The 18,726-nt window shown below is 39.9% G+C and overlaps 1 protein-coding gene across 1 annotated transcript; it reads right to left on the bottom strand.

Annotated features, from left to right (window-relative positions):
* Positions 1 to 4,431: 4,431 nt before the first annotated feature.
* On the bottom strand, positions 4,432 to 15,676 carry LOC143213455 (uncharacterized). Its single transcript, XM_076433328.1, has 2 exons — positions 15,368 to 15,676; positions 4,432 to 14,464 (listed from the first exon to the last, which is right to left on the bottom strand). The coding sequence occupies exons 1-2, from the start codon at positions 15,469 to 15,471 to the stop codon at positions 14,053 to 14,055; spliced, it is 516 nt and encodes a 171-aa protein (XP_076289443.1). The 5' UTR covers positions 15,472 to 15,676; the 3' UTR covers positions 4,432 to 14,052.
* Between the last annotated feature and the right edge of the window lie 3,050 nt (positions 15,677 to 18,726).

Here is an 18,726-nt window from a genome sequence, read left to right as displayed (position 1 = left end):
TTCGCGCCGTATCCGCTCGTAAAAGTCGCCCAAGGCGTGGGCATCCATCCTAATTAACAACCATGGAACCAGGTACGGGACCATCTGATACCACGCCGAGAGTATAATCCGCTCGTTACCAACACGAAGCCCACACGGACAAGTACTCTTTACCGCCGTAAACCGTCTCTTCGGCTTCTCTTGCAGTTCGGATGCGATAGGCTTGGCGCCTTAGGCGGAACGAACAGCATACGAACAGAGATTTCATACCACGGAGCGTTAGAATTCCAGAAATTTGCTTGGCTTTACGACCTAATTAACCGTATTTTTCACTTACCGCTGACTGACAACCAATGCGACTGTTGCCAATATTGGTTTTTTTTCGAAAAATATTCGTATAACAATGACTCTTATGATTTCTAGATGACTCTCAATGACCTAAATGACGGGATAAATATTTTGGAAAAATTGCAGTTGGTCAGAATTGCAGAGAAAATACTATAAGTTGCTCTTTACAACTTTTTATGTGGGCCTATATCGAACATTTTTTAAATACTAGTTAGGTAGATCTGTGTCAATTAAATAACTTTTGAAAAAAATTTCATAGAAAGTGATGGAACAGGTTAGTTCCCAGCAGGTAGCAGACTTTATTGAACATATATGTACTATAAAATAAAAATATAATAAAATTAAATATTGTACAGAACCTTGTTATGTATCAGCAAAAGCATACAACAAATTAAAAGTTGGTGCTCGGGAATTGGTGTAAAGATTAAAGATAATTTTATTAATCGCCTTCGCAAATGAACCCGAGTCACGCCATTCAAGTGTTAAACGTGGGTGTCGAGATCGATTTGCTCATTAACTTTTGTCGGTGAGTGTATCCACAAGCATGAGGAATAACGTCGTTTATCCAAGAAGAGAAAGGGTGATAAATTCTCGAGAAACAGTGCGCATAAAGAGCACGAGCAAGAATTGAACGAAAAGTTTATCAATACCGTACTTTCTTTGTTGCTGGGTCGCCATTCATCGTTCTCCTATTACACACGTCTATATTGTCGCCAAATGAATCACGCCTAATACGTTACGGAGTAATCGGATTCAGAGGTGAGTACGCGCCCACGTGTTCTTTGACGCACGCCGTGTATGTATTATCAAATTGAAATGGACGCGAGAAAACAGGAAGGCGATATACACCGGCCTACGCGATTAAGCCTCTTGTATCGCAATAAATTTCGGTACTCGCATCTGAGTCGTGTCCCGAGAGTGCCACGGTCGATCAGTGTCACGAAAATGTCGCTTAATAGCGTGACTCTCGAGCCCGTATTCCACGAATTGCTCCGCTTAATTCGCTGATTTACTTAGGGCGTCAGTTACTAAGTGCCCCGGCGCATTTCCTCGAGACACCATCGGAAATTTCTAGAATCGTACACCGGGCCGATCATAATTTCCTTTCAATGAACGTGCATGCTACGTTTTCGCCGGGGATAAACGTGACCGACAACGTCAGGCGTGTAGACCAGGTGTACGGTCTTAGTGTGTTCGCCATTTTTGTGACATTCACAAAATTCAACATTCGGAAAATGTTTTGGATCAAAGTTAACCTCAACTTTTTTTCGTATAAACTCAAGGACAAATTAATTTTTTCTGATAACATTTTAGTATTAGCAATTAGACGGCAATTAAGGGTTGCAGTTTACGTCATTTTTGTTAAGTTAGTCGACGTCGATTATTCCTGCAATTTACAGCATGATCTTCGCACGTCGTTGAAGTCAGAAATTTTAACTCGAGGTTTGAACATGTTCAAAAAGTAATTTCGTTGAAAAAATGAACATTCCATGTTGACGTTTCTAATTATTGACTCAGAATTTCTGAATTCAAGGTTATAAGGTTATTGGATTAGTTTTGGTGCTATTTAGCCTAAGCAAGTTTCAGCCATAGCAGCTGTAAAGTAAACGATATATCAAGGGGTTGGAAAACCGGATTTAGCACCTTCTGACTCGAAAGCGCAGATACGGTAGAACATGGAAAATTCCCCGAGTATTATCGCGCCTTAATTTTTGACTGGAAATTTTATTACACCCTGACAAATTAGCATATCTGTTATAAACATGCATTTTCAGCTGCACGCGTAACCTATATTCGCATATCCTACGTGACTGGTATAACATGGAACGTATCCTCGGTGTTATACAAGGGATTACTGCGTAAACCCGACGCAGGACGTTTCACCATGAAACGATTAAGTTTCGTCGGACAGGAAGGAATACGAATGTTCTAGGACACAAAAGGTTTCGTTCTTGGTAGCAGACGTCGACGCGGTGGTAGCGATGAAAGAGGGAAGGGGGCGCGCGGGCGGTTAGATAGCAAGCGGGTAGGTCTGGGATGCGGGTTACGGGTCGCAAAGTTGGTCGCGTCGCAATAAATTCGAACGGTAGCGTCCCGGCGATTTCGACTTGGCTTGATCGAGCGCGCCGAAATAAAGTAAAACACAGCAGTGCTAAGTCGGTTATAAACAAAGATACAAACTACTGTGGCTTACGGGACCGCGACTCACGCATGGCTGCCGGCGATAGAAGCAGCCAGTTCCGCTTTATGATCCCATAAATATCTCAATAGGATCTTAAATTACCTCTCCGGCCGGAGTCTGCGACTCCCTCAACCGCTCGCTGGCTGCTGTTCCACCACTGCCGTTGGCTGCCTTGCTGCCTCCGCTGCCTCTACTGCTGCCTCTGCTGCCTCTGCTACCTCTGCTGCCGCCTGCCTCTGCCACTGCCGCCTCTGGATATACATTTACCCGGCCGAGTTTTCGGTGGAGACGTTACTGTTATTTATGGGCTCGTTTATCAAGGTGGCACCCCTTTCCCCTATCGTTGCTTCGATGCAGACTATCCGCCACTGCGAAGCCAATCCCGAGATATATCGCCTCGATACCAATCCGGCTCTCTCGAGTGAAAGAGAGTTTCGAAGAGGGAACCAGCTTCGTCTCTCTGATCCCTTCTTTCAACTTTTCGCCCAAGGGCACACTCCGAAACTTCTTTCGGTGATAAATGCTTCTGAAGAATCGCTACCGAACGATAGCGGCAATTAGCGGTGCCTCATTTGTCTCCTTGCCTGCCCCGTTCTTGACGAGCTTGCGGCTTCTACTCGATGTCTGCAATCCATTTTCCCCGCTGTGCCAGAAAACTATAGCGATTCTCGTTGCTACCACTGTGCTGGCGCAAGTGCCATTCTCCTACCAGATAACTCTGCTGCCAAAAGCTGTTCAATCCCATGAACCACGCGTCTCAGCCTCGCAAATATTTTCATTAACCCGGTATGGTACAGTGTACGCATGTTTAAAAAGAAACGGGAATTTTAGAATTATTTTTCGGGGGTTTGTACGACTGTAAGTCGTGTACATGTCAATTTTCAGTCTTATTCGCAGTTTGCGTTTGACAGCCCGTTGTTTACCAGCTCACAAAAATGGACCATTCTTTTTTTTCCAAAGATGAAAAGGTCATTGAAAGGTCGCGTTCCGACTGCAGAGATGATACTTTCACTTATTTTCTCTATTTATACTTGACGTCTTTAACGTATACTGTAAAATTGTCTCAGAGGTGGGCATTTTTTGGCGAAAAAAGTATTTGAAATACTATTTAATATTTTAGATTTTGTTTTGCTTAAAGAAAATGGTATTTTAAATAAGATATTGACTTTCGAAAATAAAATATTTCTATTTTAACAATCTAAACCTCAAAATAAAATATTTCTATTACAACAATTTGATCCACGAAATAAAATATTTATATTTTAACAATCTGAAACACAAAATAAAATATTTTACTTTTTGCATTGTTATAATACTCCGATAAACCGCATAAACATACAGTCTATCTTAGGACTATTTACTATTTATTGTTTAAAATACTATTTTTCCCAGCTCTGTGAATTGTCGTTAGTATTGTACTTAACAGTACTAAATAACTTAATATTGCAGTTAGAAAATGTCTTTAATATACAGAGGTATGTGGGTACATACTTACATACAGGCACGTTTTCAAAGGAAAGTCCAGTTTGAAATTCCCGCCAATTGAAGCCGAGAGGGTACCATATACATACGCATACATATTTATATGATGGATCTGTGTATAATTCAGGAACTAGCAGTCGATCGTTTAACTGCAATCAGATATGCATTTATTACTCCATACCATAATAAATAATTCCATCGAGTGAAACGTTCCTGCTGTGATTCGGTTCTTGTTAGTTAAAAGCAATAGAGCAACTGAAATTTGCATGTACTTGTGCTGAGGCTTACAATTAGACATGCAATTTAAATGAAGACATATGATCCTGTCGGTGCCATTGCCATTGATCTTCTGTATAATAAAGCTCAGCCTTAGGCTGCTGTAATAAATCGTTCTTATTTTTCATGATTTACCCCTATCTCGAATGATCTTATTTTCCGTTCTTAATGTGTTTTCAATAATTACATTTAATCTTACAAAAGAATCTTTTCTATTGTTAGAAAAATATGCGCTTAATTTTATGTTGATTTTAATGGACGGGATAGATGAAATATTTACATCAACGTTTCCTCTCTTGACTTCAATATAGGGTTGTAATCGCATTTCGAGTTTCATGAGCTGGTGATTGAAATTAAATTAACGCGAAAGACAGATGTGATTGACATTATAATTGGAAGGAAGCACTGATATTTCATAATTGCACTTAAACGAATAAAACCGATCGGGAACACTTCTGGTTTTTGCAATTTCTGTATTCTTTCAATGCAAGTTCTTAAATAAGCTACATTTTTTATGCACGAATATTGTCTAATTAAAATATGTTAACTCAGATTAAGGGTTGTTATATTTTCTCGGTTTAATAACTTATTCGCATAAGTAAGTTTAACGGTCTTCCTTATTCCTTTATTTATACTTTATCATTTAATAAATTATATTCTTCTAAACCACATGCACTTGGTATTTTTGTACAACAAAGTTTTCAAAGATTTCATTATCTCAGTTTCCATGCTGAAGAACTCACGCTGATTGGCTGCGGAGTTCTCGAAATATTCATAATTCGGCTCGTAAAGAAGGGGACGCTATTTTCTAACGAGTTTTCCAGCGGGTTGCGTGTATGAAAAGTTCCGCAGAATCTTTCGCATTAACCTTTCATACTGTTCACGTAACACCGAAAAAGGAGCGTAGTTTTAGGTTTCCTTGTCGGAAGACAAATAGCAGCAGTCAACAGGGAGCGTAGCACACTTTGTCCCCGACAGCGTGGCGAATAAACGCCCGATCACTTTACGAGCTAGACGGGGAAAGAGTAGAGCAGATAGTGCGAACGCGAGCAAGAGAAACGCGTGGGGTAGGGGGAGAACAGACAGAGAGAAAACCCATCCTTTCTCAATTCGTACGTATCCACCTACACCCTCGAGGCCAACGATCCATTTCGGTGCCGCCAACACTATCCAACCCCTGATCCGAGACGAGAGTGTGAGAGAGGACTTCGGGGATCTCGGCCGGGCAAAACCGCAGTGTTGATGCGAGACCTGATAATTCCATACCTCGCCACTCTACCTGATTAATTTCTGTATCGCCGATGCTGCGATTTATGAAGAACCGGCGCGCCGGATCCGTGAGCATGACAACAGTATCTGCACCCTGTTCCATCTCGAATATTGATAAAGATCCTACTGGTGTGCTTGCAGTCTGGACATCCGACACTTCAACGGCTCCGCTACTTCAAATAACACCCTTGCTGTCGAGTATTTAACCTTTATACGTTCCTCAGGGTGAAATTCGAGTCCCAGGGTGTAGAGGGCATGTGAAGGTCAATTCCGAATTTTTTTTCAATGGAATGATACATTTTTCTATGTATATACTATCTATTAGGGCATTTTAACCCCTTCCCGTATTTTAACGAGTCACATTCGTCATGTAGATTTTAACAAAGTCTAACAAATACGAATGTTACGCATTTCTTTTTGAATGAAATAAAATTTGAATCGTTCGTAATCAATTTTTAAGCATTAAATAATTTGTACGAGTCACACTCTCATGCAGATTTTAACAAAGTCTAACAAACACGAATGTTACGCATTTCTTTTTGAATGAAATAAAATTTGAATCGTCTGTAATCAATTTCTAAGCGTTACATAAATGTAGCCATACTCTTTCGCAGTTGATCTTCAATGATCTTGAATGACATTGAGTCGTAGGTTGCTATATGCATCTTAACCCCTTACCGTATATCCTTTAGAAAAGAAGGAGACGACAGAGGGATCACGCAATCAAGACGCCGCGCCACCGCCGTCGCGTCTGCAAACGAAGACAGTTACTTCGCGATGACTTTGAGCCAGGGCTTTAAAAAGTCATGTCGTTTGCAGTGCTAACGTAAACTGTCCTACGATGGAAGACCGGAGAGAAGACAAGAGGGCAAGCGTAGCTGACGGTTGACGGACAAAGATAAATAAATAAAGGAAACGGCATTCGCGCACAAAGGGAAGCAATATCCCTGTCTTTAGCCTTGTGCAGAACTCGGTGGCTCGTAGTTGGATAGGGAGCTAATAGCGGTTGCAGTAAACAAGCCGCTTCTGCCACGGAAACATCGTGTGTTCCGCAGACTTTCCTCTTATCCTACTATTCTTCCTTCTCGCTTCCATGTACTCACTCTCTCTTTCTCTTTCTCCATCATCCGTTTCCTTCCATTTGATCCTTTTCCCGTCCCTTTCCGTTCCGCCCCTGAACCGATGCGTCTCTCTGTCTTCCTCGCGACCATTTCCGTTTTCCGACCCACCTTCTCACACCTCCGCGTCCCGTTTTCTTTTATTTTCGCCGACTGTGTCTGCCCTCCAACCCCTCCGCCAACGAGTTCCTTTTCGACCGATGAAACCACGCGATTCGTTTAATAGCTTACGGCTTCAAACAATTACCTGGAATTTATTTCAGCCACGAGCAACCAAGATAAATGGGACGCGCCGGCATGGCAGATAACTCATGTTTGCGTGATTAATGTGGACGTACGGTCGCCTTGGAAAGTAAGTTAACGGCTCCTCGAACACATTGCCGTTTATTATTATTAAAAATTCAGCCGATGCCTGCGAGACGGGCGTGTGCGCAAAAAACCGATTACGGCAGGGCAGTTTGTTCTGCGTTCGCTGCTCTTGATGGGAACGAAACTTTCCGAAACGAAGCGAACACTAGGAAAATATGTCTATGCAACTCCTTGGTTGCACTTAGCCTTTAGTTTGTTAGTTGTAAAAAATAAGGGTAATTTGTACGGTACGTAGATGCAGAATTTGAACAGGTATATATTAATTATACAATTAATTGTATCTGTATCTCATTTTATATAACTTTACACTAATACGGCTCTCAATCTCTCTGTTTAGATTGAATATCATTCATTATCTACTCCCAGTTGGTTTACATAATTACTTAAGTTATTCAAAATGTAAAATTTATATTTAATTTGCTTTTGAGAATGGGGGTGATCAAGCAGCTCCATTTTTCCTACATTTTTTGGTTACTTATTTAGCTTTCTCGTTGAAGGTCACGCGAATACTCTTTTCGTCTGACCTAATTCCTATCGTAGAAAATAGAGAGATATTTAAGATTTTATACATTTATGGCAGACTATGTGACGAGTTATAGCTAGAAAAAGTAAAAAGATGAAAAAAAATTGAAGTGTAAATTATCTATCCAACCTATTAATATTATGGAAATAAAGAATTAAATCTTTTCTTGCAATTCATACAATCTTTATTTTGCACAAACATCCGCAGTCTCATTGTTACTTTTCCATAACGTGTGATTTTCCACGCAAATAATATTATTGTTTCTTGTTTCGCTACCACGATCAAGTCTCTCTACGTCATCAAATGACTTGATAAGAATAACAGACAGGTGAAGGACATCGACACTTTGCAGCACTGCTGTAAGTGGACATTGTCAATCGCACAAAAACAGCTTTTCCAAGACAATTTTGTCTATTGCGACTCCATGAATAGGAAGAATACCGTGTATTTGCATTTCAGCGTACGCAGTTGCAACGTTAGCATGAATTGGTAAATTGTTGAAAACAATGTTTTTATCTTGATATGTTCTATTTCTTTCGATCAGCCGTCGGTTTCACGCATACGTGCTAATATTGGCCGTATTATGTACAACTATGTCAGCTGGACATTGAACCGCAACTATAGCTCAGTAAAAGGCATATCATTTATGTGACAGGCTGTAAATTATAGGTCGGAAAGATAACTGGAAAAAGCTTATTTCGAGTTACGTTTGTTGCATGCAGATAGTCCGCTGTGCATCCTTGAAATAATAACAACGGCTATTATTGCTGAACGAATTGTTAGTGCACGGTTGTAGAGCAATTTTTGAGGATCACTAGTTTTACTTGACATTCGTAGAATTACAATAAAATAATAGTTAGGAGCAAAATCGATCACACACACTTTAAATCAGAATAACTTTTTGTTGATAATTTTGGATCGGGATTTCCGAAATAAACGTTCACGACCATTTGCAACCACTTTCGCGACAATAACAATATTTTATTTATTATATATGGTCCTTAATTAATTGGATGTACATGGATATGCTCTACTTGTCTCATCATTCACGCACATTGCCAACGGCTTGCTCACTCGTTACACACGCCATCTTTGTTCTCTGTGCAAGACGGAATAGCAACTCGCTACGTGGAGCTGCTCGCGCATGCGCTTCTTTCAATATATATATGCATATTTAGATATGTGTAGCGCACAAGATTACACATAATTCAACACTTTTATATGAATGGACCAAACGACTTCAATTTTTCTGTAAGGCTAGAAGAGTCCATTCATAAAAAAGTTGAGCTGATTTAAAGAGTGTGGAATCAGTATGCTCCTTACTGTACAAATAGCAATGGCACAATTTATTTAGCCCTTTGCACTCGGAGTTATTTTAACTCGAAAATTAAACATTTGTTCGACTACACATTTTGATTAACAATATTTTGATTAATGGTACAGCAATTTTTAGTGGCGCCTCATTCTTATTTTTGCCTTTTATGAAGAATATTTTTTCAAATCCTGAGATCATACAACTATGGGAACAATTAATAATTTTGTTTGGCTTGCCAACAAGAATACATTATCATTGAATTGTACAAAATTATTTAGGGGAAAATATTTATTTTTACGTATTTTAATCTCGTTGGGAAAAAATACCGCAGTAATAGGTACATTTATAAGTGATTCAATGGGCTCTTTCAGTTCTGATAGGGGGATACTTGTAAATCCTTTCGCAAATTGACATTTTTGAAAATTGGATCTAAACAATTAGATCAAATTCGCGTTCAAAGTGGAAATTTCCAATGAGTCACACGTTCGCTAAACAAAGGCGCAAAAATCAGCAATCTAACTACAGTGAACAATAAGTAACTTCTCGGAAGGTAAACTGTTTCGGTGGCTGCGAAACGCGCGTAACATTCGGAAATAGTCCTGACTAACTGTTTTAAATTGCGGCGTGGAGAAAAGTATTGTATAGCGGTTGCGAAACAAATGATCGAGGGACACTCTATTAAGCCTGAGCGTAAGTCTGCCGTAAAGTCAGCACGTTATCGTCGTCTATAATAAAGAAAAAGGTTAGTAGAACCTAACATTCTTGGATTTCACGCGTTGTTAAGTATGTATCAAAGTGAACTTCACTGATGTGCACAACGAACCTCGACAAAGCAATCTAAAAGCACTCTGGTAGAATATGTCTTTGTAAAATTATGCACACTCATTAGCTTGTAATGCACTTCACATTATCTTTACGCTGTCCATCGTACTTCATTCAACAGTTAATGCACTGCGCTCCTGCCAACCGGACGTAGCAACATTAACATGTAATTATCGGTAACCTTTGTCAAGAAATATTGCGAATTCAGGCGAACACTCGTCCAGCTAAGCAAGAACAACCTTCGAGGAAGGAAAGTACAATTAGAAAAACAAGCATTGTTTACACTGAATAGGACTATAGGCATCGCTTGTTTATCTCTTTTTTATTTTACTTTTATCCTACTTTTTACTATCTTTACTAAACTGTATTCTAAGTGGAAACATTGACAGAAAAATTGAGAGACCAGAGTTCTCATGAAATATATAATAATTCTGTACATAGTTAAATAATTACGTTTATTATCAATTTAAAGTTCTCTTAATAGTCGAATATGCAACTATTAGGTATATCAAAATTATTACATAAATAAATATATGGATTTACGAAAAAAATAGCAGCACAAAATTTTTACAACTTTTTTAGTTAGGCTCGTAACGAAAATTTAAAAAATGTATTTTGTAGTATCATATAAGTTATTTAATGTACATGCTGAAAATTTCATTGGGATTGGTCAATTGGTTTACGAGTTATAAACAATTAAAAATTGTCACCATTTTTAATTGTTTATCGTCTAGTAAACTAATCCATCTAGCTTGGCCGAGAAACTGAAGTCGTTTGGTCCATTTATGAAAAGTTATTCAGATATTATTAAGTGTGTGCCATCAATAAAAATTGCGTATCTTTATGCATTTATGGCTTATGAAAATTTTCAAAAAATGCTGGAGTATCAAATTCGACAGAATTTAGTGCGATGTTTTATTAGTTTGTTTCTACAAATGTTATTATCAATGAAAATAGGATTTAGTTCCACTTTCTTAAAATTTATCTACAAGAATTGAAAATTATATAAGACATTTTATTCCACAAATTAAACGAGCTTCTCGGTGGTTGTAATAATATTTTTCCGAATAGTGGTTACGCAGCGCGAGCAATTGTTCGTTAGATTATGTAAAAAATAGTAAATAAGAAGCGGTCATTCTTGAAGAAGTCAGAGCGAGTGTGACACGCCGAGATTTTCAGACATTATCGAGATTGAGGGTGCCAACGGCAGAGGTCGTCGGGTTGGAGGGCGAGAACTGAGTGATTTAGTGGGGTGGCTACTCGACGACTGACCGAGATAACCTGCCTGTCCACGGAACAACCCCATTTGTCCAATGTCTTCCGCTACAAAACTGCTCGCCGCCCTCCACGCTGGCGTCCTTTTGAATAATGATCATGCTTTGTCAACTGGCGACCCGCTGATAATACCGGATATGTTGGATATGTCAAAGAAAAAGTTAGTTAACTCTGCCCCTTCCGACAACATTGAATAGACGTCGCTCAGCTAAGTAAGACAAAATGTGACAAAACCACGACTCCCATTAATTTTCTGCAAATAATAATCACGAAGCCCACTATAATTTATCTTCTCTGTTCAGTGTCCCACAAAACTTTGCCATTTATTTATTTATTAGCATTCCTTTAAGCCGAGTGATTTATTTAGCAAGTACAATATTGTTACATGTAGCTTATACAATATTACATATAGGTGTTAAATTCTTTCTAAAATTTGTATTGTCATCCAAAGCTGTGTGCTTTTGATTTTACATTTTAGCTTTTAGCATACAACAGATTCCCGCATAACGAGATCATAAAATTGTTTAAACATGTACAGCCGTTTTTAAACCATTTTTTGATCGCTTCATACGAAGATTTGCATTTACTGCCACATAAAATACATCTTTTTAGACGGTTTTTGATCTTGTTATACTACAGAGGTCTACACATTTACTTTAATTTCATTCAACATTCTCACGAAGGATATCAAATTATTTACGATTTCTTTCTGTAACATCAATATTTATCATTCATTAGCATGAATATTTTTCATTCATTGACACCAATAAAAATTGTTAGAAAGCCGTTTCTTATATGTAAACATGGACAACAAAAATTTAGTGTTAATCGAATTCGTTTTGGAATATTGTAAGATTGGACTTTATCTTTTTAAATCGCCCACAAAATAAAGTAAAGCAAGATACTATTTAATGTTCATGATAAAAAGAAATCTGGAATTAGATGTTGAATAATATTAGCTAATTTGTGGATGAAAGACAGTTTTTAATTAAAAGGGGACGAATTAATTACCGGTATAGATAATTAATTGATACATCGATCGCCGGCAGGAAGGAATCCAGTTTTTGATTCCACTCAATTAAGGGACTAAGCGTTCCGATTAAGAAATCGTTTTAACTTCATTGTCGATTATTTACAAAATCATGGAAACGTTGCTAATGATCTCTTAAAGACATTGCAAGCAAATATTCAAAGAAATTTTATCTTGAATTTATTAGTGCATTAGTGGTGAAAATGTACGCAGATTGTATTAAAAATTAAAATTATTTTCTACAGCAGTACAATCGATGCAATCTTTTCAGTTAACAAAGTCAGGATCATTTTTTATGTTTATGAACAACAACTCAACTTTCAAATATTTTATGCATATAAAATTAATTTATACATTATAAGTAACAGACATTGTCATTGTACTAACAATTGTTTATATATCTGTTTAAAATTTTTATTTGTGAAGGGAAAAACATAATATACTAATCAAATATATTAGGATTTTTCTTGTATACTTTTATCGTAGTTATTATAAATACCCAGGTGAAAATGAACTGTTCGAATAAACATAAAGTGTTGAACTCAATTAATTCACTATTCGTTTTTGGGAAGGTATTTGATCAAATAAAGAATAAACTGGAACAATACTACAAATAAATTGCAAATAATGCAACAATCCAAAGAGAAGTTATATATCACCAAATCTTATTTATTATTTTTCAAATAATTTACTTGGACAATGTCCAAGTAAACTAATTTTTCTCACGCTGTAGTTCAAGTAATTCCTAACGAGTTATTTACCACAGCAATAATATAAAACCTTAAAATCCAGTAAAATTGTTATCACACATTCGAGAACGCTCTAAACGCATAAAATCGGATACAACCGCGTTCCAATAAGAATATTCCCGAGGAAAGAAAAACAAGCAATCAGCCAATTTCGTTTGCGGCGCGGCGCAACGTTCCGGCTAGTCTATTCGAATTTCACTTTTCAGTAGCACAGAGGAGCCAGGAAAACGGAAACTCAAAAGAGAGGCAAGTACCAACAACACGGCTCAAAAAAGGAGAATCACATCGAAATATCGGCACGGGGCACAAAGAAAGCCGGGCGCGATGGCGCGGTCGATTATCTTGAACCACTGACGCACCGAAAGACGGACACCGTGGCTCGAAAATCGCGATTTCGAGCACTCCCTCTCGCTCTGGCGAAGAGGCTGGGGGCACGCACACGGCACGGCACAGGTAAAAAGAGCGTGAATCGGCGGCCTATCCACATGAACGGAAACACCGCGAACATTATCATAGAAAGCGTGCAGCAAGCACAAAATACGAGTCATCCAATAAATATATAGACGGTTTCGCGAGAGGAAATATATCGCGTCGGAAGAAGGAGCTGAATCGTTGGCGATGTTCAGGCACGAACAGCTCGGGCACAAGCGTAGCCAGGACGAGGAGAGCGCTAAAGCTAAGGCTAAAGCCAAAGCGGCCTGGAAGGATGAGAGAAGAGAAGAAGACCAGAGAGAGAGAGAGAGAGAGAGAGAGAGAGAGAAGGATTCAGACTGGTCTCGGAAAGGGGTCTCGGAGAGAAGCAACGAGAGCAAAGAAGAGAGGAAAGCCAAGCAGGCAGACGAGCGAGGTGGGCCGTGGATTTATATCCCGGTCAGCCACTTTGAGCCATCAGCGGCTCGTTTGAAGTTCAGCCGCGGCCGCGCAGACGTTATAAAGACAAACTATGCCTACGGCACCGTCATGCCCCACCACTTCATACCATAATTCTTCAGGCCGATCCCTGAAACGGCCACTCGATCTCCAGGAGAGACGTACTGCCCTCCCCACAGGTTTTGGTATACGCTCTCTACACGTATCTCTACAGGGCTCCTTTCAACGTGTGCAGGGCAGACCGTACAGTCTACCAGTCGGCCAGTTGGCCCCACCGGCCCCCCAGTTCACAGCCCGTCTCTTTCTCTTTCTCTTTCTCGCGGCCGTTCACCGCTTTCCTCGGCCTAGCTTCCTTTACGGTTAGTGCCCGAGGGTAATAAAGATGGTTCTGCTTATGTACAACCGGCAACTGGAGGCGGAGCCAAGCTGCCCTCTGTGGGCAGGACTAACGCAAATGACTCTTCCATGCAAGATGGCGTAGGCATACGCCGCGCACCACGTCGCTCCGTTGCTGCCCGCGAGCTGCTTTTATATTTAGCATGCGATATGCATCCTGCGCGGCGAATGCACCGCGTGCAGTCCACGTTCTGTCTGCCCGCCTGCTGCCTGCCTGCCTGACTGCTTGCCTGCTTGCCTGCCTCCCTGCTTGCCTGCCTCCCTGCCTGACTGCCTCTCTGCCTCCCTGCCTGACTGCTCCTCCGTGTGTACCCTGCCCTCTAGGAGCCATTCCACTCTGGTCCGCTGCCCATGCTGCGTCCAGCGAAGAGGTTTCGGCAGAAAAATTCAATTTCAACCTCCTATCGGTCATCGGAACGCGCACCCTTCGTTCGTAACACTTACTCCACGATGTACTACACCTATAAGGAACTATTTTACTTTATGAAAATGTTAGGACACGTCACAAGCCCAATTTGTGACGATTAAACTAAATTAATAGAAGTGTAGAAGACTAATGTGTAGACAGCGGATTTTATGCATTTATGGCAAAATAGAGAAGGTGTAATTTAAAACAGTGAAAACATTAGAAGAATTTAAAAGTACTGTTATATTATTTTCAACCTGTTAAATATATTGAGAAAGAAAGTTCATTTCTATTTCACTCCAGTTTGTTACAGTTTAGGTGGAAATTTTTTATTTTGCGTAAAGATCCGCCGTCTACAGGAAGTATCGTTAAAAATATTTTTTTGGAAGTTGTGCATCGAAGCTGTGATCGGTCCTAGGCATCATCGATTATGTAGGGTTAAAATAATTGGTAATCAATTGTTCAGGGTGATCGGCAATTGCTGGTACAAAAGAGAGTGACTCTAAATAAAAAATTAAGTCGAAAGTGTAAAATAAAATTTGTCACTCGAGGCTTTGTTTCCGAGAAAATCGAAATCGAAATCTGTCAAGTTTGTCTGCTTAGCATTTGTAAGTAGAACTAGTAGGTCATGAACAGACGCGTCAGACGGCGCCTATACAACAGCACGCGAATTTTCAAACTCTATTTTCTCGAAAACAAAGCATCGTACGAGAAATTTTCTTCTACATTTTCGACTTACCTTTTTAGGCAGAAGCGCCCCTTTTTCTGGAATTGTCTCCTAAAGTTTTACCACTTAAAAATGCTCTTGAGATCTCTAAAGTAAGTCACTACGATTTTTGTCAATTTATCAAATATTGTGTAAATATAAAACGACATTTCCGTTGTCTCGTAAATTGCGTATACCTACTTTTTTGAATGAAAACTTTTTTATTAACGTGTCTACATCGTATTTATTTACCTGTTTCCACAACTGCCACCGAACACGTTTGCCAGATATCCAGTAGCATGCGCTTTCCGCATTTCGTTCCGCAGATTTCGCAGCGTACCATTGCACTCACCCATTTCACGGGAACAGCTTTCGTAATCTGCTCATCCGATTCTCTCGCTGGATACGTCGATAATCTTTTATTTGAATGCAACAAATAAAGTAGATCCGATGCAAACCGAAAATACAGACAACGACGATTTTTCTGCAGCTATGGTTTGTTTATACCCCGATAATTCTTGATTATGGTTTTGATTTGGTTTGAATGAGAAGTTCATCGAAATTTTGTCAATTGGTTTACGAGTTATAGACGATTAAAAATGGTGACAATCATCGAGTAGTAAAATAAATCAGCAACAATAAGCTTAAAATCATGTAAAACTGAAATTTTTTAAATTTTCAATAGACTACGGATTTTATGCATTTATGATGACACTGGATGAATCAAATAGCAAAACATTTAAAGTATTTGAAAACACCTTCGCATTATTTTCAACTGCTTAAGATTATTAAAGAGAGAATTAAATATCTCGCTATGTGGATCCTGTACCTCGCAATTAATTATAACTTATTAACTAATTAATCAATCTCCATGAAATTTTCAACCTACAAGACACATTTCTTAAATTTTCGTTACAAGTTCAACTAAAAAAGTTGTAAAAAGCAATTTCTGCTACTCTTTTTTGTAATTCAGACTAAACACAGATTTCCAAAATTTTTATTATGTCCAATAAACTGTTCCATCTAGCTTGGCAGAAAAACTGAAGTCGTCTGGTCGATTTATAAAAAAGTTATTCACATTTAAAGTGTGTGTAATCAATTATTATGATGAAATTTAATTCCAATTGAGTTCTATTAATCTAATTTTACTCCATTTTAATTCCCGTATCGTATTTTGTGCTGCAGTATTATTTCCTCGCGCGAACTGTCGAGGGGTATTCCGTAGAATCGTTTGAAACGTTGGGAAACAGCGAACGCCTGTTGACGGAACGCGACAAGAGCTGCCAGTTTCCCGAAGAAACCAAAGAACACCGATAGCTAAAGTGAAACGCCTAATGATACTGTATACGTGGACAAACCAGACACAACGGTCGTTCTCGCTTCGAGGAAGTATTCCGCGTCACGAAGAACCTAGCTGACGTTTTTCTGAGAGGATCTCGGATATTCGAGCGACCCAGGAACTCGCATTCCGTGTGCGGGACAAGCGTGTCTTGAATCGCTCGATGCGATTTTTCGTCGGCGCGCGGGGAGAAACCTCGCCTCCCATGAGATGGGAACAGTCAATCGAAAGTCGGTGGAAGAAATTTCCAGCTGCTAATGACGTTAAGGGATACGTGTCCCATCGATCGAAATTCTCGTAAATCTTGTTAACTGCGTAACCGTTCTGTTGATTCATTGATTCCCGTAAGGAAAAGGCAAGATTCTGAATAGGGGAGCCGAGATTGCTTTACAAAGGAAACGACCGCGTTGTACTGCTATTATCTTACAAGATTTATCGGACCGATTCAAATCACATACTACGACCAGACAACTTTTTTCCGTGTCGGACGTGACGTCGCTACTTGCATCGTGAAATGCTCTACCTCAAATTAATCATTAACCCACAAGCAGACCATTAAAATCTACTTTAAAAATTCAATGATCAAGTTAAATTATATTTGACCCTTCGCACTCTGAGCTAGTTTAACTCGAAAATTAAACATTTCCTCCTACCTGGAATAATTCCATTTTATATGATAAAACAATTCATGAATATTAACGAAAGGTGGACCCATGATTTAGTAGAAAATACATATGAGAAAGAACAGAGAGATGAACCCAGAAAAAATGCTGGTTATGCGTAAACTGCGGATTTTCATGCGAAATAAAAATTGTTTGCATCGATTACGACGAACAGGAGCCAAATAGAAATTTCTTACTCGCTTCAATAATTTTTATAAACTAAGACTAACATATTGGAGCCCTTAAGCTATTTTGATCCATCTCCTGTTTTAAATTACACCCAATCATTTCAGTGTAGTTACGTGTCCTATTCAATCGAAGTCTTTACAACAATAAATGGACAAATCAAAATGATCTGTACTCATGTTAGAGGACCTACACAGCCATTTATTCTTACATAAGAATAGATGGTTAAACTTCTCACCGTCTTGTACTTGATTGAGTCTTCTCATGAATGCCTAAAATCACAGCAGAGTCCGGATCCGCGAAAATGTTGAATGTTTTCCCGTTCACGTTCGGCTTCCCGGTTCCCATTTCGTAGCCGTCAGGTAGAAGATTAGGAGAGGTTCACAGATCGCCGTGCGATACGTTCAATGAAAAACTTTTATTGCATTGTCCGTGACCTCAACTAGATTTTAACACGGGCACTTTGTCTCGTCGCACTCGTACGTCTGCGCTGGCCAGACAGCTATTCTTGCTTTCCGCCAAGCCCATTGTATCAACGTTGTACCCTATCCTGGAAACCGGGGGGGACGGGAGAAAGAGAGGCAGAGAGCGCGGCGTAGGAAGGCCAAGACAGTTTTATAGAGACGAATTCTCGTCGTAAAAACGTCAAGGCCACCTCCGCAACTCCTGCCTGTCTTCACGAAAGCATTACGAGAGCCGGAGGATTCACAAGTTACCCTGTTACCTTTCCTCCTCGCGTTTTACCGCGAGAAACAGACGAGTCTGTTGGTTCCGCAGACTCTGTTTGCGGCGGGAGTCGACGCGGCGCGGCGGCCAATTCGAAAAACGTTCAATCCGAGAGAAACGGTTTCAAGAACGCCTTGAACCATCAGCAGCTACGAAATTGCTACCCGTCAGGGCCGTCGTTCGAATCCGCTGTTCCCGTTCGTGTTCGTTATCAATTACACCGGGAGACGCGGTTCTCGGCCATAAATAAGCCCTGCCGTTCGAGAATCACCGAATGATCATCGAATGGATTATTCCCGTCCGATAAGTAGCGTAATCTCTATACTCGGTACCCCCTCCTTCGATCAAACGGAACACCTCGATCCGCCTATGAGACGGTCTATACTTACCGGGGCTGTGATATTAATATAAGTATAGACGCACGCCAAGCGCAATATATTATCGAAGCGGCATCCCGGTGTATAATGACCAGGCGAGGATCATTTTTCACGCGAGCCGTTGATTAGGTATGCAGACGGTGCAGGAAAACATTTATCACGCGTGCATTAAACATAATTTAGCACGCGATTTCGTGTCCCCGTGACTGGCGGCCGGCCGGTGCCAGTCTCCGGTTCGAGAGTCCCGTGGTGAAAAAGCTCCTTACATTAGTTGAAATCGTTCCGTTCTAAAATGCGGGAACAGCGCGCGGAGCAGAAGCG

This window comes from Lasioglossum baleicum, chromosome 11 (assembly GCF_051020765.1).
Source record: "Lasioglossum baleicum chromosome 11, iyLasBale1, whole genome shotgun sequence".
Classification (NCBI taxonomy): Eukaryota; Metazoa; Arthropoda; class Insecta; order Hymenoptera; family Halictidae; genus Lasioglossum; species Lasioglossum baleicum.
Note: the sequence above shows the minus strand (reverse complement) of the source record. Positions and strands in the feature narration are given on the sequence as shown.